At 43.4% G+C, this 22,082-nt stretch overlaps 1 protein-coding gene across 1 annotated transcript in view; it reads left to right on the top strand.

Annotated features, from left to right (window-relative positions):
* LOC126198844 (probable Rho GTPase-activating protein CG5521) overlaps positions 1-22,082 on the top strand; it is a 310,437-nt gene that overhangs the window by 192,215 nt on the left and 96,140 nt on the right. Inside the window, exons 28-29 of the mRNA XM_049935431.1 lie at positions 4,129-4,320; positions 18,576-18,725. Coding sequence (XP_049791388.1) covers positions 4,129-4,320; positions 18,576-18,725 — 342 coding nt within the window. The remainder of the gene's footprint in view (positions 1-4,128; positions 4,321-18,575; positions 18,726-22,082) is intronic.

The raw sequence follows: 22,082 nt of genomic DNA, 5'->3' as shown, positions 1-22,082 counted from the left end.
TAGAAAATCTGAAAAGGGAAATGGAAAAAAAGACAAGGATTTTTGATCAGATGAGTATTGGGTAATATGAACAGCAGCAGAAAATGGAATAAGAGTAGGATTCGTTATGAATAGGTAGGTAGGGCAGATATTGTGTTACTGGGAACAGGCAAACCAATGTAAACAGCAAGAGTTCAGGTATACATACTGTGTCACAAGCAAAAGATTAGAGAGAAGTAATATGAGGATACTGAACAGGTAACTCATTATGTAAAGGGAGAGGGTAATCTAATAATCATGGGGGACTGGAACATGGTAGTAGGGGAGGGAAAATAGTCGAACTGGAGAATATGAGTGTGCCAGCAGGAATGAGGGCTGGAAAAAATTGAGAAGTGCAGTAAATTTTACCTAGTAATAGTGAATACACTGTTCAAAAATCAAAAGAGGAGATTCACCTTGGAAAGGCCTTGAATCACAGGAAAATTCCGACTGGATTACATCATGGTCAGACAGAGATTCCAAAATCATATATTGGATTGTATGGATTACCAAGGAACAGGTACAGACTTCAATCATAATTTAGTAGTGATAGACAGTAGACTGGAATTAAACAGAACTGTCCAAAAAACCTGTGTGGAAAGAAGTGGGACGCTGAAGTACTGGGGAATGAGGAGATGCATTTGAAGTTCTCTAAGACAGTACATACTGTGATAATGAACAACACAGTAGGCAGTTCAGATGAAGAGGAATGGCTAGCCAAAAAATCATGAATTATTGTAAAGCATGAATTTACATTACATGAAATGCAAAACCTTTCATTCCTTAGAAGTGGAAAACATTGAGTTATACCACTTTGGCTCTCAGTGGCTCATATATTTCATTTGACCAGTTAAAAAACAAAAAAAAAAAAACAAAAAAGGGAAAGACAGAAATACAGCAATATAAGTCAATTAGGATCGAAATAAATAGGAAGTGTGAGAAAGTCAGGGCAAAATACTGGAGCAAAAAGTGAAAAGATCGAAAAAGTTGTGTTTTTTGGGAGAACTGATGGAGTATATGAAAGAGTCAAAACAATCTTGGGTGAAATTAACAGCAAGACCATCAACATTAAGTGTGCAGTGGGAATTTCACTGTTATGCATAGAGTAGAGAGGGAACAGAGGAAAGAGTACATTGAAGGTCTCTATGAGGGGGAGGAACTATTTGACAATGTTGCAGAAGAAGAAAGGGTAGATGATACAGAAAACGTAGAGGTTCCGGTCTTAGTCAGAGTTTAATAGAGGTTTGATAGACTTGCCATCAAATGAGACAGGAGGGATGGATAACATTCCTTCGGAATTACTAAAATTGCTATTGCTTATTTTTAAATAATTATCATAGTATAAAATCATAGTTTTAAAATTATATCAATATTTAAATGAACAATTATATTTAGAGAAAAATGTGCCAAATATCCAAAAAAATTAATAAAAATTCCCGAATATAGATTACAGAATTTACGTATGCAAATCAGTTTATATCTGCCTTGAATTTAGATGTTATCATGAAGTTTGTACTAGAGCAGAAGCTCTGACAGGACTGGATTCATTATGATTTCCAGCTGCTGCAATAAAACTTTCAGTGTAACAGTTGGGAGCAGTGGAAGAACAAACCACACCACCATTCAGGAGACATGGCCTGGTTTACTGATGGCCTAAAAACAAATGAAGACACTGGGGGGCCAGAGTATATGAGAAGCAGACTAGAGAGAGCAGTGTCTTTAGTGAAGATGGCCACAGTATTCCAGGCTGAAATATTTGTTATCAGTGTGTATGCAGAGGAGAATGTGCGTAGGTGTTACAAGAATCATAGCATCTACATTTATTCAGATAGCCAAGCGTCACTGAAATCTCTGCCACCCCCTGCAACGAGATCAAAGATGGTTTCAGAATGCCATGAAGTCCTTGGGAGACTAGGGCGGAAGAACAGGGTAAACCTGCTGTAGGTCTCTGATCATTCTACTCCAAGATGAAAAGGTTGGCGGAAGGGAGAAATTTGTGGCAGGCTGCAGTCAGTAGACTGATGGCAAAAGAGCCATGACGCAAGGGGTTGGGAGCATGGATGATATAGGGATGGGCAAGGGTACTGCGTATGACCACTGTAGGAGGCTAGGCTGCATGGAAGGGATTTCTGGGTGTGGAATGGCTGGCAGCAGTTGAAGTGGAGGTATTACTGGTGCTGATGTGTATAAATGTACTAATGTAGCCATCCTTGAGGTGGAGGTTGACATAAAGATAAGTGATTTGTTGGGCTGAGGTGGACCAGGTGAAGGTGAAGCTGGAGCAATATGTATAAGATGTGCTAGATTCTCCATAGTTACTGTTTCTTTACTACCCACCTCCCTGATTATAATTATTGATGCCATCTCTCTCTCTGTACTAACATCAACTATTGAACACTACCTTTCCAAGTGCCTGACAGGCTCCATCCCTGCAACCTCCTTCCTATTCACCATAACCGACAAGGATCATAGCATCTACATTTGTCACCCACAATTACTGCTTCTTTGAAGCCATTCGTGGTACAGCAAAGCCTGCCTGTTTGGCACCTCTTATGCCAACCTGTTCGTGGCCTGTCTAGGGGAATCCTTCCTAACCATCCAGAACACCACACCTCAACCTGATTCGGATCCACTGATGATACTCCATAATCGCGACCAAGGGTGAGGACACGCTATCCACATTCCTGTAGAACTCCAGCACCCTCTCCCCCATTCACTTCACATGGTCCCTCAGAGCCCATGAAACCACCTTTCTTGATGCCTGTCTCTGCATCAGTACATCTGTCCATATCAGACCTACCAACCACCTACAGATTCCTTCACTTCAACAGTTGCCATCCGTACCACCCCACCGAGGGAGGTTGCACAAGGATTAGCACACTGGACTCGCATTTGAGAAGAGAACATTTCAAACCTGCGCCCTGCCATCCTGATTTAGATTTGTGTGATTTCACTATATCGCTTCAGGCAAGTGCCGGGATGGTTCCTTTGATAGGGCGCTGCCGACTTCCTTCTCCATCCTTCCCTAATCCAGTGGGACCGATGACCTCGCTGTTTGGTGCCCTTCCTCAAATCAACAAACCAGTCCATTATGCATAAAGAGGTCCCTTCCCTACAATATAGCTACCAATGATTATCACATCTGTAGTGATGAGCAGTCAGTCCCTTGAAGCTTCGTAGACTGAAATTACCCTTCCCACCTTATTCAGAAACAAATCTCTTGCATCTTGTATCCCCCATTACCTACCGTCCTCCCCCACACCCACTGACCAGGCACAAAGCCTCCCTCGTAACGCAGTACCACCTAGGACTGAAGCAACTGAATCATATTCTCCACCATGATTTGGATTACCTCTTGCTGTACCCTTAAATGAGAAATATCCTCACCACTATGCTTCACACCTCTCCCACAGTAATATTCTGCTGCCTACTCAACGTACTCCGCACCCTTTTCTGCTCCGCTCCCAACCTGTTGCCCCATATATCACTTCTCTGCAGCAGACCTGGACACACAACCTGTCCCCTATGTCATCCCACTACTCTCTCCCCCACACCCTCTCACAGGCGTCTTCTGTCTCATCAGAGGCAGGGTCATCTGTGGAGCAGGTACCGCTTGTGTGACCTACCAACTTAGCTGCAAACACTGTGCAGCATTCTCCTTGAGTGTGACCACTAACAAGCTGTCTGTCCACTTGAATAGCCACCAACAGACTGCAGTCAAGACAAAGCAGGACCATCCAGTTGCTGAGCATACCACTTTGCACAATGTGCTCCATTCTTCTCTAACTGTACTACCCATTCCACTGTAGCTGAAATCGCTGTTCACCTCAGATGCAGTTGCAAGTTGATCTTAATGCCTGAAGTTGACAGTGGAGCACGCACATGCTTTTTGTGTGTATGTCTGAGAGAGAGAGAGAGAGAGAGAGAGAGAGAGAGAGAGAGAGAGAGTTGAAGGACTTAGCCGAATAGCTAATTATATCTACCACTGTTTTTTTTTTTTCTGTGTCCCTGAATGCTTCTCAATGCCTCCTCTATGTAATGAATAGCAATCTTCACTTTTCACATGGTTGTTATAACTTTAAGTAAAATTTTCAACACTTTTGTACACAGGTTTTAAGTCAGTTGCAGAGTGGAAAGTCACACGCATTAGAAAGTGAGACACCACCTATACCAGAGTCCGCAGACTACGATTTGGATATAAAATTAGATAATCTCCGTGAAGAATCTGCACCACCTCAAATACCACAAGAGCCACCACCTCCTGGATCAGCAGAGCAACCCATTCAACTTGCTGCAAAAATGGTATGTGATGGGAAAATCAGCGAGGTGAAATGCTGTGTGAATGTGTATGCTGATAAAAGTGATACAATGAAGAATAAGGTTAATAATTGGGCTAAGGTTGGGAGAGGGAGGAGGGAAAGCTGTTACCTTGGGTGCAAAACTATTTTACAACTGTGCAAAATTCTGACTGTAAAACTGGTAACAGAACAGTTCACAACAAAAGTAAAAATATGATATAATTTCAGGATTTACTGATCACACATTTTCAAAATATAGTGTGATAAGTTCTCTACATTGAGACCCATGTAATGATGTTGAAAGATGGTGCTGAGAACATGGACCTGTTTACTGATGTTATCGGAACACCAGCAACAAATTAATATGTTTCATTAATGAGAATAATCGTTGTATGTTAACAGTATTGTAAGTGTTGAGCCCCATTGTGGAAGCTTCACACTACAGTGAATAGCTGAGCCCAGGCAGCTGAAAGAACAATAGAACTTCTTTACACAGCACCTTAAGAAAGTGCAAAAGATGACAGCTACTGAAGTAACTTCATTAAATATTGTAAAAAGGAAAGTTTCCACTCACCATACAGCAGAGATGCTGAGTCGCAGACAGGCACAACAAAAAGACTGTTCATAAATAAAGCTTTTGGCCTTAAGGCCTTCATCAAAAATAGCACGCGCACACACACACACACACACACACACACACACACACACACACACACACACACACACACACACACACACACACACGTCAAGTGTGCACGAGTTGTGTTCGTGCAGGCACCCATTGTGTGTGTGTGTGTGTGTGTGTGTGTGTGTGTGTGTGGGCGCGCGCGCGGGTGCACGTGCGTGTTGTCAATTTTTGCCAAAAGCTTTATTTGTGACAGTCTTTTTGTTGTGCCCATCTGTGACTCAGCGTCTCCACTACTTGGTGAGTGGCAACTTTCCTTTCCATAATATTGTTACATTCCATCCTAGATTTTCAATTGTTTGATCATTAAATATTGCGTTGACCTGATAAGGATTGACACCAAACACAAAGACAGGTTGTTGAATATACGAGCCACTCCGTTATGCCAGTTTAGCCATTGAGTTAAGTACACTGCTCATCCTAAATCGTGTAGCACTGACATAGCCCAGAAACACCTGTAGATGTGCATAGTTTGTGGTTGAAAGCATGCGTGAGGACTCGGTTTGGACATGATGCTGTAGGTTCTGACAGGTGTGCGGTGCATTCCAACAAATGGACTCTGATTGTGAACCTTCTGTGTGGTCAGCTACTGGCCTGAGAACTGTAAATGTGAACTCCTGCTGTCAATTGACTAGCAAGTGGCTGGGCAGTGACCTGCAAATTCGTCTTGTGGAAGATACCAGTAAATCGTGTTAATAGCACATTTCTTGCAGAGGCAAGCTAGCACTGGCAATAAGAGCGCTGTATCCGAGGACGTGGTTCCACCAAATATTGTAATGGCTGCTGTGCTGCAGATGAGTTGCAAGTATTTTGGCAGTGTGGCAACTAGCAGCACTCTACTGTGTGGTTGGTGGCTGGATCAAAAGGCATCAGCCACAGTTACTACAATAGTCATGCATATAAGGTTCCTAATGAAATGTGGGGTTGTCAATATTCTTAATGTATGTGGGGATGATGATCATTTATTTATCTCATTAGACCTTATTGAGCCAGTATATTAATCTTCTTGCTTCTCTAATTTGACATTTTGGTGAATTCTCACTGTTCCAGAATTACAATTTTTTTGTAAAAGAATCATCAGCCTCAAATTGGAAGCACTGATATTGCTTGCATAAGTTAAAAGCATTGTCTAAAGTGATGTGAAGGATCCCATTGTGCTTAACTTTCTGCTTGTGCATGTGTGGGTAAAATGCAAAACAATTGCTTTGAAGGGAGTATGTAATTAAATGACATATAGACTGAATAAATTTTGAGTAAATTTCATGGAAAGTTTTTTGATGAATGTGTAAAAATGCGTTCAAGAAAGAATAGAAGTTGACATTGCAGGAATGAATAAAATAGTTCTGTACGGGGTGTTAACTGAAGACATTAAAATATCTCAAAAACTTCACACTGTATCAAACAAGTTATAATTCCAATTTGTTTATTTCGAAGGGGGACATGCAGTGATACCACATTCTACCCTCCACCCCACCCTGTGCATGGCTGGCAAGGGGCAACTATGAAATCTTCTATCAGAACCCCTGCTTTTTTATTGCACATTACAATTCTGTGGCCAAATCTGCATTCATTTTGTCTGAAGCATTTTCTTCATTTCTCGACAGATGGTGCTGTAACCAGAGGAATAGAAATGGGTACGCAATCATAATTTAAGACAAGCTACTCGATGGCTGTTGAATATCCAATGGCACTTGGGACACCACTTCCATGCTGCGGGATAGGACGGGCCAGTATTTTATAACATACCGCAATGTATCATAGCAGGCAGTACATTGCGACTGGAGCTCATGTATTGTGCAGGTGTAGAACAGATATCAGCTCTAAACATCACAATACCTGTGCAGTGTTTATTGCCTGCACCCCTGACTATCTTTTGGAGAACAGACATGCAAGGGGACGATTAATGTTGCAACCACAGAAGAAAACTTTGAAATGATTCAAGTTTATGGAGAATGCAGGAGAAATGTTGAGGCTGCTGTGGCCTTGTATGTTGAGTGTTACCCAGAGAAGATGGCTCTTGTTTGTTCTTTTACAAGGCTGTGAATGCCTGACGGCAGCTTACAGACCAGCAAAAGGAAACAAAGCAAACATATTACAGGAGAAGCTAATGAAATAGCAGTACTAGTGGCAGTGCACCACAACCCATGGATAAGTACCCAGCAATTACTCTGCGATTTTGGTATGTCCATAGGTAGTATTGTTATAGTACTGCTTCGTCATGAGGAACATCCATACCACATGCCACTGCATCAAGAATTCCATGGCGCCTATTTCCATAACCAGGTAGTGTTTTGTGAGTGGGCACTTCAACTAATTCAAATGACCCACATGTTCTTTTCCAAGGTACTGTTTTCTGATGAGTCTACATCCACAAACCACAGTGTTAACCAGCATAACATGAATTACTGGAACATAGACAATCCCCACTGGTTAAGGTAAGATGGCCATCAATGTCCTTGGTCGGTTAACGTATTGTGTGGCATCAGTTGAATGAGGCTGTGCAATTGTTAAGGCACTGACCCTATTTGGGAGGATGGTGTTTTTTCTCTGTCTGCCCATCCTGATTTAGGATTCCCTACATCATTTCATCCATATGCTAGGATGGTTCTTTCATAAGAGCCACAGCTGACCACCTGTCCTATCTTCACAAAGCAGACGTAAATATTCTGTATGTATGCATTTTTGAGATATTTCTTTTCATTGTATGATGAAAAATCTAGTATCATTGGAAGATGATGCCTGGATAAATAAAAGAAATGAAAAGGCCCATCTGTTTTTGTAGGTCAAGACTAAACAGTAATGGTAACATCTCAGTGCTGTTCAGGGTTGTTTAGCAGTGTCTATAATGTTGGGAAGTTAGACGAGTATAAGCAAACTTATTAGAGGAAAGCAATAATATGGACAGAACAGATGGCTACTCACCATATAGAGGGGGTGTTGAGTCACACAGAGGCACTGTGAACAAGACTGCTAAAATATTTCAGCTTTTCAACAAAGTCCTTCAGCCCCCAGTGGCCATATATCTGTTTGTGTGTGTGGGGGGGACAAGGGAAGGGGGGGGGGGGGGGGGAATTGCGCGCGTGTGCGCATGTGTGCTTTCTACTTCGTTCAGAAGAATGACTTTGTCTGGAAGATTAAATATGTTACCTGTCTCTTTTATTGTGCCTGTCTGTGACTCAACACCTCTTTTATGTGGTGAGTAGCAGGCTATTATTCCCATATTGTTGTTTACCCATCCTGGACGTCCCTTTGCTTAATAAAGGAAAAATTGTCATGGTGCCTGATATCACTAAGTGGTAATTTATCAACAGCTTGTGAGTTGCCCCAGTCATGCACTTTGTTCTTGGTTTATCTTAAGTGTCAAGTTTACGTTGGTGGATTGACAGCAGCCACAATTGGCTTCGAGGCTTACATGTGACACTTCATGAATGCTGGATTGAGTTGTGAGATTGTTACATTGCAGGCTGCCTAATAACCACATTGTAGGCAAATGCTTAGTAACATGAGACTGATGTGCAATTTCTACCATTTCCTTTACATCAGTTGTTTCAGAAAAATATGGCCATTCATCTTTGTATAATGAGTTACTTGCCTACACCCTTTCTAGGGTTCATTTCAGTTTGTCTGCATTAATCTGAAATTGTCTTGGAAGCTATTAAAAAACACTTCTGCTACCAAGATTACCTTAGCTTGGTTCTATTTGAAATGGAAGTTTTTAAACTATTTCAGTTGTGTATTTTGTAAATAAAATGACTACTCAATTGCACCAATCTTGGCTGAAACAATTCAGGACATCAATGATTTTGAGAAAATATATGTTTTGGTGTTATAGCCTTTGTTCAACTTTTGAGAAATCAACCAAAAGCTCGAAATGGTGAGATTACAAAGTGTAGTCCCAGTTGCAGGATGCCTTATTGGGAGAACATGGATGGTAACCACATAGGCCCATAGCTAAGTTTATTACCTCCACTTACTTTGGTCAGGCTGCTTCTTTTTTTTTCCCTATCATACTCTGATGGGGAAACTCTAGCTTTTTTTTACCCCAATGGTATTTGGTTTCAAGGCCTGTGAGGAGGTAATTTTCCTTTTCTATCTCCAACGGTCATTTGGCAATGATCCCAGAGTCTACCTAGGCTGCATAATTGTTCAGAATCAGAACTCTGAGAAATTTCCACTGAAATTTAATGAATGAATGAGACCTTGAAGAATTCAACACAGCTGTGCCAACAAACCCCACTCTCAGGTACATAGGGACACGAGTCACATGACGTCTGGACAGTGCATGGCATACAGTTGCTTTTGTTGTGTAGCTGATGGGTGAGGTTGAAAGGTGAGTTTTGAAGCACCTTTAAATTATTAGAACATATTTGCTAAGGGAGACAACCTCAAAAGAAAATTCTGCTGCTCTTAGACAGGGAGTTGAGCAGATGGCTGGTAACCAACACACACTACTCCTAGTACCCCAAGAGGCCTTGATTTGTCGACCAGCTCTTCCTGCCCTTCCTTAAATGCTTTCAAGCACCACAATACTTGTGAATATGATGGAGCAGTGTTCCCATAAGATTTAACAATCGGTTGGTCTCCACAAGTGGCTTGTTCAGTTTCAAACAAAACTTTATTGTGTAACATTGCTCGAGTGATGGTTCCATTGCATTTCATGACACAGGCACTAAACAAGTGTGCAGAGCCAGAGATCCTGATGCCGCAAGTGCTTGGAGCAGACCAACGGAGGCATCGCTTTAAAGCTCCTCTACCACCTAACCCAGTGGTCAGAATGCTCTGCAGTCACTTTGAGCACACAAAAAAAGGGGGGGGGGGGCATTTCTTTCTGGACACCCCTTGTTATAACCTTTAAGCACTAATAATTTGCGTGGATATGCAAAAGTAGAAACACTCGCGGGTTACATACTACTGACTCCGCATCTGTCATTCGACTGCTGTGCCGTGACATGCGGCCGGCGCCGTTCATAGCCAGGTGGCGCTCCCGCGCTCGGCCGAGCTGCGGAGCGCCTCTATCGCCGTGTTCCCGTACTAACGTAGCGGCACTTTTGAATGTCGTGGCACTGTCACAACACTTTTCCCCCCTTGAAAAAAAAAAAAAAACACTCACTTCCTTGGAGACACGGCCAGTGCGGAGACATCCATGGCCTCTTGGGAGGCCCCGAGAAGATCCCGCGGAGAAACACGAGAGTGTGGTCGAAAATGTCCAGGACGGAAGCTTGCGCGTGGAACGTGCCTCCTGGACGAGATGATGGGTGAAAACTCCGGAGCAGCATCCATAGGTGTCGTGGACCTGGGGGTGTGCTCCAGCGAGATGGGTCCCGGAGAAGGCGGCATCACGACTGCGGCCGGTTCTGGCGTACTCGGAAGCGGTAGCGACGTCGGCTGCAGCAACACGCCCGGAAGATCGGCAGCAGCGACAGGACTGGCTTCTCGGGCTGGTGGAGATGAAAGAAGGGGCGGTGGTACCGGCGTGGCCACCACTCGTGGGCACATCTGGTCGTAATGGCGAACAACCGTGCCGTCGTCCGTACGTATTTCACAAAGCCGGCGGCCGCGAAGAGCCTGAACCACCCCTGGAATCCATTTAGGGCGAGATCCATACCCCCGTGCCCACACGTCAGCGCCCACCGGGTATTTTCCCGCACTAGGGGACACAGTACAAGGCCTGACAGGGTGAAGCAGGTGCAGTAGAGTGCGCGGTTGGCGGCCATGCAAGAGTTCAGCAGGGCTGCAATCACCCAGAGGCGTGAAGCGATAAGAACTCAGAAACTGCAACAGAGCGTCATCTGTGGAAAAATCACTAAGGAATTTTTTCATTTGGCTTTTGAAAGTGCGGACAAGGCGCTCAACCTCCCCATTCGATTGCGGATGGAAGGGCGGTGCTGTAACATGATGAATCCCTTGCCCAGTACAAAAATCACGGAAGGCCTGCAAAGAGAACTGAGGGCCATTGTCCGTGACAATCGTAGATGGAAGACCTTCTAGCGCAAAGATTTTGGAGAAAGCCAGCGTCGTCGCCGCAGTGGTGGGCGACGGACATCGAACAACAAACGGAAACTTCGAGAAGGCGTCAACCAACAGTAGCCAATAAGTGCCGAGGAAGGGGCCGGCAAAGTCAGCGTGCACCCGTTCCCACGGCTGCGCCGGATCAGGCCACGGAGAGGGCATAGGACGAGGTGCAGCCAGTTGTTGAACACACTGATCACACGCAGCGACCATGTGGGCGATGTCCGAATCAATACCGGGCCAATAAACGTGCCTGCGGGCCAGGGACTTAGTCCGAGAAATCCCCCAATGGCCTTCATGCAATAGTTTGAGAACAGCTTTGCGAAGAGAGGCTGGCACCACGACCTGTGGAGATGCGCCATCCGTGGCCAGAACAACACCATCATGAACAGACAGACGAAGGCACAAGGCATAGTAGTTGCGAAGGGGATCCGATGCCCGGCCCTTGGTCCTGTTCGGCCAACCCCGTTGAACAAAACCGATCACCTGACGCAGGACCGGGTCCCGCGCAGTAGCCGATGCGACCTGCGAACCTGTAAGTGGAAAACCCTCGACCGCACGACATTCTTCCTCATCAATGTGGAAACAGAGTAGTTCATCTCGATCGAAAACCGGGTCGGGGCCCATTGGCAAACGCGACAATGTGTCAGCGTTGGCGTGCTGGGCCGTGGGGCGATACTGAATCTCATAGTGAAAACGAGACAAGTATAAGGCCCAACGTTGCAGGCGGTGAGCTGCCTTATCTGGAAGCGATGCCGAGGGGCTGAACAGAGAGACCAGGCTTGTGGTCGGTGATGAGGTGAAACTTAGAACCATACAAAAAAACGCTGAACTTTTTTAGAGCATAAATGATAGCGAGCGCCTCCTTTTCGATTTGAGAGTAACGCCGTTGGGCATCGTTGAGGGTCTTGGAAGCGTAGGCGATGGGTCGTTCCGACCCATCCTCATATCGATGGGCCAGAACAGCCCCTAGGCCATACTGTGACGCGTCAGTCGCCAGAACCAAGTGCTGACCCGGACGGAATGTGGCAAGACAAGGCACCGACTGCAAATGAGCCTTCAGGCGGACAAAAGCCTGCTCACACTCGTCGGACCAACAGAAAGGAACGTTTTTGCGTAACAGCTGATGCAGAGGATGAGCCACTGCCGCCGCAGATGGAATGAATTTGTGATAATAAGCAACCTTGCCGAGAAACGCCTGAAGTTCTTTGACCGTAGACGGCCGGGGTAGAGCGGTAATGGCCGCAACGTGCTGTTGTAGAGGACGTATACCCTCACGGGACAAGTGGAAACCAAGATACACAATGGAGGGTGGGAAAAACTGTGACTTGTCCAGATTGCACTTCAACCCAGCTGAATGCAGGACCCGAAACAGTGAACACAAATTGCGAAGGTGCTCCTCAGTGGAGGCCCCCGTGACAAAAATGTCATCCAGGTAGTTGATGCAGCCGGGAATGGAAGCTGTGAGCTGTTCCAAAAACCGCTGAAAAATGGCTGGCGCGCTAGCGACGCCAAATGGTAACCGCTGGTACTGATACAACCCACAAGGAGTGTTGATGACGAGAAATTCCTTGGAAGACGCATCCAAAGGCAACTGATGGTACGCCTCCGATAAGTCAAGTTTGGAAAAGAACTGGCCCCCAGCGAGCTTGGTAAATAACTCCTCAGGACGGGGAAGAGGATAAGTGTCAATGAGGCTCTGAGCGTTGACAGTGGCTTTAAAATCACCGCACAATCGCAGACTCCCGTTTGGTTTAGAAACCACCACGATGGGCGATGCCCATTCGCTGGAGGTAACAGGAAGGAGAATCCCTGAAGCCGTTAACCTGTCTATCTCAGCCTTGACAGGCGCATGCAACGCCATCGGAATAGGGCGTGCCGGGAAAAACTTAGGGCGAGCTGTAGGTTTAAGAGTAATGTGGGCTTCAAAATCCTTGGCGCGACCCAGACCAGCAGAGAACACGGACAAGAATTCAGAACACAATCCATCCAGTTGTTGATACGGAATATCCTCAGATATGAGGTGCACATCATCATCAATGGAGAACCCGAACAACTGGAAAGCATCATAACCGAACAGGTTTTCCGTGCCCGCACGATCCACCACATAAAATGTGAGGGGCCTAACAACAGACTTGTAGGCAGTGGAAGCATCAAACTGGCCAACAATAGGAATTTTCTGCTTATTGTAAGTTCGCAGATTTCACGTAACTGGAGACAAGGGGGGGGGGGGGGAGCCCAACTCCAAATACGTGCTAGAATTAATGAGAGTTATTGCAGAGCCAGTGTCCACCTGCATGCGAATGTCTTTATCCAGAACACGAACAGTAACAAACAACTTATTTGTTTGAGAAAGCACACAGTTAACATCCATGTCTGATGCCTTGTCCTCGTCGACAGGAACTTTAGGGGACTGACACACAGAATCAATGTGGCCTTTTTTCCTACATGAATTACACGTGGCCCAACGTTTTGGACACGCAGCCCTGTCATGCTGTACGAAACAACGTGGACAAGAAGGAAGTGCGGAACGAACCTGCTTCTGTGGTTGCTGTTTTTGCTGCGAGCGTGGTGGCCCAACGCGACGTTGACGCGAGTGAACCGCCACCACATCGTCGTTCCCCTGTGAAACAGGCAAATTGTCCGCGTCGAAAGCGGGCTGTACAGCGCCCACATCACACCACGTGTCTATTTGCGCACCAGCAGCGTGAGACACTTCAAAAGATTGAGCGATGCTGAGAACTTCCGACAACGACGGGTTTGACAGTTGTAAGGCACATTGCCGAACTTCTTTATCAGGAGCAAGCCGTATAATAGCGTCCCGAACCATTGAATCAGCATAAGACTCATGATGAGTGTCCGTGACAAACTGACATTTCCTACTCAGACCGTGTAGTTCCGCCGCCCAAGCCCGGTAAGATTGATGGGGCTGTTTACGACACCGGTAGAACGCCACGCGGGCGGCAACGACGTGGGTGTTTTTTCGGTAAGAGTTAGACAATAATTCACACATTTCTTGGAAGGACAGAGAGGCAGGTCCCCGCAGAGGGGCTAAATGAGATAGCAGCTGATAGATCCGTGGGGAAATCCAAGATAGAAATAACGAATTACACATAGGAACATCGACAACGCCGATAGCCAAGAAGTGTTGCCGCAAACGCTTCTCATAATCCTCCCAGTCTTCAGCGGCCTCGTCGTAAGGAGGGAACGGAGGCGGAGAAGAGGAAGACAGACGATGAGTAAGCAACGTCGACAACGCCTGAATAGCAGCCGTCAGCTGTGTTTGTTGGGCCTGAATAGCAGCCGTCAGCTGTGTTTGTTGTTCAATGAGTGCTTTCAGAAGCTGTTCTATGTCTGCCCCGACACGAACACACAATTCCACAACGCAGGAAAAAAAATATCCGACCTCGTCGCCAAAATGTTATAACCTTTAAGCACTAATAATTTCCGTGGATATGCAAAAGTAGAAACACTCATGGGTTACATACTACCGACTTCGCATCTGTCATTCGACTGCCGTGCCGTGACATGCGGCCGGCGCCGTTCATAGCCAGGTGGCGCTCGGCCGAGCTGCGGAGCGCCTCTATCGCCGTGTTCCCGTACTAACGTAGCGGCACTTTTGAATGTCGTGGCACTGTCACAACACCCCTTGTATATAGAAGATTACATTATATTCTATAGTAGAGTTGAAGAAAATGAAACAGCAAGCATTGCTCCTGCATAGGAGATGGGGGGGGGGGGGGGGGAGAGAGAGAGAGAGAGAGAGAGAGAGAGATATCAAAGAGTGCACATACATGAGCAAAAGAGTACTAACAGTAATGTGGAAACTAAAGAAGAGGCAACATATGCTTGTGCATTAGAAGAGGGGGAAAAAAAGGATGAGTCAAGAATCTTCTTTGAAGAACTACAGAAGACTGTGAATAAATGTAGTGAGTGCTACTTACCAGATTATTATTTTGGGTGTTTTCAATGCCAGAATAGGAAATATCCCAGTAACAAATATTAGTGGGCCTTTTGGAGAACTGGTGTGTAGTAAAAAATGGGAAAATACTAAGGGTTTTTGCCACTTACAATAATCTAAAAATAACAAATCCACTTTTCAGGTGGAGAGATATACAGAACTATACTTGGACCAGTAAAGGTCTTAGAATAGTAATTGACCACATTTTGGTAAATGATAAGCTAGTGGGACAAGTAAGGCATACAATAGTTATAGAGGACAAGATATAGGATCTGATCATTTTATAGTCATCTCCAGAACAGATATTTTTGCGAAATGGAAGAAAATGACAAAACAGATAAGTAACCTACAAGATCAAAGTGTTTATTAAGTATACTTGCTAGGAGAAGACAGCATTATACTACTTTACCAAAGCAGATTAAATAAAGAGCTAGAAAACTTGAAAACTAAACATAGTGTAGAAGAAGAATGTCAGTATCTAAAGAATATGGTTTGCAGAGTAGCAGGAGAAGCACTCGGAAAGAAGAAAAAAAAAATGGAAAAGATAGGGTCTAAAAATGTGGTACGGGGATATAATGAAAGTTGTTAAAGAAAAACAGGGTGTGTGTGTGTGTGTGTGTGTGTGTGTGTGTGTGTGTGTGCGTAAATATTTATACAATCCCATAGTGGAGAAGAAGCAATACTCCAAGGAGAGCAGAAATATTGCTAAATGTGTAGTTAGAAAAGCACGCCAGGAACATTGGGATAGATTTATTTCTAATATCGAGAACAGTGTTCTCGAGAGACAATAAATGGCCTACAAAGTTTTAAAAACTTTAAACATGATAGAAAAAGAGAAGATACAAATAAACAGTATTGAAGAAAAACAATGGGTAAATCATTTCAAGGGATTGTGGTATGATAATAGAGCACAATCAACTGAAGTTAATCCAATAGATTACAAGGGATTAGATGAAATACAGTCTGATAAAATAACATGTGCCTTAACATCACTCAAAAACAGAAAAGTGACAGGAAGAGATGGTATTAATGCTGAATTGCTGAAATATGGAGGAATGATGCTACACCTGCAACTCAACATCTCTTAAACGAATGTTGGAAGAGCAGGAATATCACCAATGACGGAAGCTTACTAAGATTTCTAGAGTAATATCAATTTTTATAGAAGGAAATAAAAGTCTATGCAGAGGGACAAGTTTACTGGACTCAGGATACAAGATATGAGGGCAAATCAAAGAGAAAGTTTCACTGGATTGCAGCGAGAGCACGCTGTGTGTCGTGACCATGGCCAGTGAGTAACCATGACAGTAACTACTGAAATCCAATAGGACGGGTGGTGTGGTATCTTGTCATGTTGTGTGTACGAGCAGGCTAGGCTCAGTGGTGCATCAACTGGATGTTCACTCCAAATTGGATGTGCGTGCAACAATCATATTTCTGTGAGCTACATGGCTCAATTGCACGGACATTCACCATGAAATAAATGCTGTGTATGGTGAGTGTTCAATCTCTCACCCAGGTATTGTAAAGTGGTGTAAAAACTTTGATGCTGGACGCACGGATCTCACTGATGAATATCACGAAGACAGGCCCGCAACATCCAGTACTGTGCAATGTTGACTCTATGGATGTGATCATTAGAGAGTATCACACTGCAGGAAATTGTCAGCATGCAGAACATGTTGTGTGGCAGTGTGTTCTCCATTGTCCACCAGGACCTTGGATGTCAAAAACTGTTGTGCCAGATGGATCCCACAGCTGCTCACAAATGTTCACAAGGGACAACATTTCCAATCACCACTGTCATTTTTTGGAAAGGTATTCTGTGGGATGGTATTCTGTGGAGGGCAGCAAGTTTCTTTGGTGAATCATAACTGGGGATGAAATGTGGTTGCACCATTTTACCCCCCGAAACAAAGAGAACATTGATGGAATGGATGCACACCACATCACCACAACGAATGAAGGCTAAAGCCCAACCTTGAGCAGGAGAGGTGATGGTGACAGTGTTCTTTGACATGGACAGTGTGCTGCAAGTGGAATTTATGCCAAAAGGCATGACAATCAATTCTGCTTCATATTGTCAAACATTGCAGCAGCTGCATAAGATAACTAAAGAAATGCGGTGGGGAAAATTGAGTGTCGGTGTGATTTTGTTGCACGATAATTCAACACTGCACTTGGCCCACCAAATGTCAGCGATTCAAGTGGCAGGTATAGTAGCATCGTCCATTACAGTTCAGACCTACCACAGTGCGATTATTAAGTTTGACAAGATGAAAGAGCGTCTTGGGGAACGCTGATTCTGAAACAATGATGAGCTGAAAGCAGGTGTATTAATGTGGCTAGATATCACTGGAGGTGATTTCTACGCAGCCTTAATCAAAAAGTTGGTTACCCATTCTGAAATGGTTTATGGTCTCTTGGGGACTATGTGGAAAAGTGAACTTAAATTGTATGTTGTCATAGCCATGTTGCCTCTGTGTTTATGATTTAATAAATGGCCATAAGTGTAACCTACATTTTGATTCACTCTAGTAAATGATAAGATTGCAAACACAAGACTTAAAAACATAACAATAATTTTACTCTAAAAAAAAAAATATATATATATATATATTTTCGTACTCGACCGTGAGTAGGGATTTGTGGTATCACTGGAATCAAACCCCTAAACACTGCATTGTTTGTATGTTGCTGTACAGGTTCAGAATATCATCATCTGACTGATAATTCGCACTGTTCTGTTTCATTAGGCTGATATCTTTATCACCCAACTTATGTTAAAAATATCTTCTCTTTCTGAATCTTCTTTTGGTAAACTGTTAAAGTAATTCAATAATTCTCTATCCAAATGAAAATACCAATACATCATAATATCAAGGAGCACTTAACTACTGCAGAGCACAACAATGGATTGACAGAGTGCAAGCAGTAGAAGTATGCCATCTCTTCCATTAAATAAAGTAAATTGGAAAGAAAGAAAGAGAATGAGATCACAACAGTGAAATAAAAATAAGCTAAGAAGATGTAAAAATTCATTGTTGCACATTCAGAAACATGAAATGTAAAAATTATTCAGCAGCCAAAATGACTGACTGTGGTCCTTTAGGATAAAAATGTTTATAATTCACTTAGTTTTTGTAATAGCTGTGTGTCTTTTACAGAAATTATAAACCACCAAAGTACATAAGTCGTGACATATAAACCCCCTAAATTACAATGTTTGCTATTTATGAGATGTTAAGCAACGCTTGCTGGTCAGATTGACCGGTAAGGTACTTCTAGTGTTAAGTGATTTTTGTGTGTCAGCCATCCGTGACATCCGGTACGCACTTGATTTTGCTTATGATTTCTATAGGTAACGTGTTTTCATGCACACATTCGGAATTTTTATACTGATCGACAGATTCTTATTCTGACTGATTTTTGTTTTCTACATTCCACTCCTCTGACTACTGTCGTATAACCTGTTTCAGGCATATAGCTTTTTGGTTCAACTTTTTTGTTCGACATAGAACTCCTATATGTGTATAAAGAAATAATGGATTCTATGGAAATTAGCAATGTTAACTAGTAAATAATACTGTAATTCCAATTACAGGTATTAATGCATCTTGTAAATCACCTTGGCCACTTTCCAATGGGCATAGGGGCAGCTCGATTGTCTTCAATGGTAGTTGAACAAGATGATGTACCAGGCCTTTCTGCTGATGAGCTCAGTGCAGAAGTTTTTTCTGCCCCAAATATCCAGGTAAGCCAATACAAATTCCTTCTCTGCTTCCCTCCCTTTTCTAAACATAGTAAATACTAAAATTTCCTGGTGAGAATGTCATGTTATTGATGAATCATTGTTGTCTTTGTAATTTAATTGAGTTAACCTTTAGCAAACTGGAAGACTTTTTTTTTTTCCAAGGTGGTGCTTCCTATGTCCATTGACAGACTTATAAGAATGAATTGAATGGATACTTGAGAAAACTGAGAAACTTATAAATTGAAAAGGCAGAAAGTCAACACAAAACTAATATTGTTTAAGAGGTTTATATGTAATTTTGTTTTTTGTCCTGATTTGATTACATCACAACAATTTTCCTGGTACTGATAACCTGAATAATTCTTAGCACATTCACCTTGAATGCATGAAGCTTACCTTCCAGAAGCATTAACCATTTTTTCACTCAAATCTCTTTGACAAGTTGTCATAATAAGACCTAAACACCAACATGACCTGAGGTCTCTAAAAACATTACAAAAAATCACATCATGCACCTGATACTTGCTGAAAACCAGGTTCGGGCAGAAATTGTGAGAGTTGAATTATCAGTAGCTGCTGCTCTTTGTGTTAGTAGTTGTCTTCTGTCATCCTAATTATGAAGCAGAATGCTGTGGAACAAGTTAATTCTTATTTGCCCTCGCTAACATACTTCTCATAATGCTCCACCGTGAATATGAAGAGGATGTGGCTACAAAATAAGAACTCATTGACACAGAGAATTTATTGAAACATTTACATATATAGTTCACAATACGTAGGTTAAATAAGTGTACAGCATTAAGATTCTCATGCAATGTAGAAAAATATGCAGTAGAAACTTGTTGAAAAGATGAATGCATTGAGGACAAGGGTGCTGCAAGTACAGTCTTAAAATGATAGCAAATTTGAACATTAAAAGTGGTATTTACTGGTACTGATGGAACTCTGGAAAGCAAAATGTTGGATGCAATCTTGGCAAGCCAGGACAGGGACAACTGAAAATGTAATCCTTCCTAATTTTGTTCTTAATGATGCAAAGTTGCACCATATCCTTTTCATTTGTTGCTTGGGTCCTTTGGTAAGTACCCTGTCAAATAAAAACTAAAACTTTGGACACTATGCAGTGGTTCAGGTATCAGATTTGAAAATATTCATATACAGATTTCATGCATGTTAATTTTGTACATTCTACACAAAACAAAAAAAGTTTTGCATCACCCCAGTTCCCAGAATTCCAGAAGACAGACATTGACTGTGGGTATTGTATCACAGACACAGTTCCTTCGACTATTCAGAGATATCACTAAACCCGCCCAAAGATGTAAACAATCATGCATGAGCAGCGCCTATTAGACGAAGGGGGTCCGACAGCCGATCAGTTCCAGTCTTTCCACCAGGAAGGAGGTTCTAATACTTTAAACAACAAGAATCAATGTGAAGTAGGATTGCAAAATGCACACCTCTCTCACATCAGTTGACGTACTTGGTAAGCACTGCCAAGCTGCTTCTTTGTATTGCCGTCTACTTCGATTTCCAAAAACTTATTCTCCAAAGATTACTGCTGGTTAACGAAATTTATCAGTCTCTCTCTCTCTCTCTCTCTCTCTACTCATGAAATAAGTGGATACTGGCAGAATACTTTTAGTAGTCTTGGTATGTTTCAACTTCCACAAAGAAAAAATTCACCATTTCTTACATAAATATTCGAATGTTTGCAAGTTAACCGATTCGTCTCGCATTAGACTCAATTAAACACATTTACAATAGCGTTGGTTTAACAACCACATAATTTATGAACATGTCTTGCTTCTAGCAAGTCCAACACATGAATTACTTGAAAGTCTAACCTCATTTCTTCATTTGTCCTTAACAATCATCTCTGTCACGAAAAGCACAGAATAATACATAAACACTCCTTGTTCTTCTCTACAGATACACTGAAACTCTATGGATCATAGAGCAGGTACTTGTCGGTCGCCGTTTGGCCACTGCATTCACATTTTGCTTGTGACTGTTTTTAGACCTGGGCGAACAAACATGCAATGCACAGTATGTTGGATTCGTCTCTCTCACACTTCTATTTAAAATATTGTGTGTTCAAGATGGAGGCAGTGCAGGTAGTTCTATAATTCACGCTGAAATTCTTGAAGCCCTACGAGGTGCACAGCTCATGTTGTCTGCAGTTCAACCATGCCTAGATGGTCAGTACCATGGTTCGATCGCGTCTGCATTGTTTATTTGTGCCAGGAAGGGCTCTCAACAAGGGAAGTGTCCAGGTGTCTCGGAGTGAACCAAAGCGATGTAGTTCAGACATGGAGGAGATACAGAGAGACAGGAACTGGCGATAACATGGCTCGCTCAGGCCACCCCAGGGCTACCACTCCAGTGGATGACACTACCTACGGATTATGGCTGAGAGGAACCCTGACAGCAATGCTACCATGTTGAATAATGCTTTTCGTGCAGCCACAGGATGTCGTGTTAAGACTCAAACTATATGCAATAAGCTGCATGATGCGCAACTTCAGTCCCAACATCCATGGTGAGGCTCATCTTTGCAACCACGACACCCTGCAGAATGGTACAGATGGGCCCAACAACATGCCGAATGGACAGCTCAGGATTGGCATGATGTTCTCGTCATGATGAGTGTCGCATATGCCTTCAACCAGACAATCGTCGGAGATGTGTTTGGAGGCAACCCAGTCAGGCTGAACGCCTTTGACACACTGTCCAATGAGTGCAGCAAAGTGGAGGTTCCCTGATGTTTTGGGGTGGCATTATGTGGGGCCAGTGTATGCTGCTGGTGGTCATGGAAGGTGCTTTAACGGCTGTATGATATGTGAATGCCATCCTCCGACCAATAGTGCAACTATATCAGCAGCATATTGGCGAGGAATTCATCTTCATGGACAACAATTCGCACCCCCATCGTGCACATCTTGTGAATGACTTCCTTCAGGATAACGTCACTCAACTAGAGTGGCCAGCATGTTCTCCAGACATGAACCCGATTGAACATTCCTGGGATGGATTGAAAAGGGCTATTTATGGATGACATGACCCACCAACCGCTCTGAGAGATCGACGCCAAATCGGCATTGAGGAGTGGGACAATGTGGACCAACAGTGCCTTGATGAACTTGTGTATAGTATGCCATGATGGGAGGCATTCATCAATGCAAGAGGACATGCTACTGGGTATTACAGGTACAGGTATGTACAGCAATCTGTACCATCATCTCTGAAGGTCTCGCTGTATGGTGGTACCACATACACTCTGTGGTTTTCATGAGCAATAAAAAAGGGCGGCGGAAATGATGTTTATGTTGATCTCTGTTCCAATTTTCTGTACAG

This window comes from Schistocerca nitens, chromosome 1, assembly GCF_023898315.1.
Source record: "Schistocerca nitens isolate TAMUIC-IGC-003100 chromosome 1, iqSchNite1.1, whole genome shotgun sequence".
Classification (NCBI taxonomy): Eukaryota; Metazoa; Arthropoda; class Insecta; order Orthoptera; family Acrididae; genus Schistocerca; species Schistocerca nitens.
Note: the sequence above shows the minus strand (reverse complement) of the source record. Positions and strands in the feature narration are given on the sequence as shown.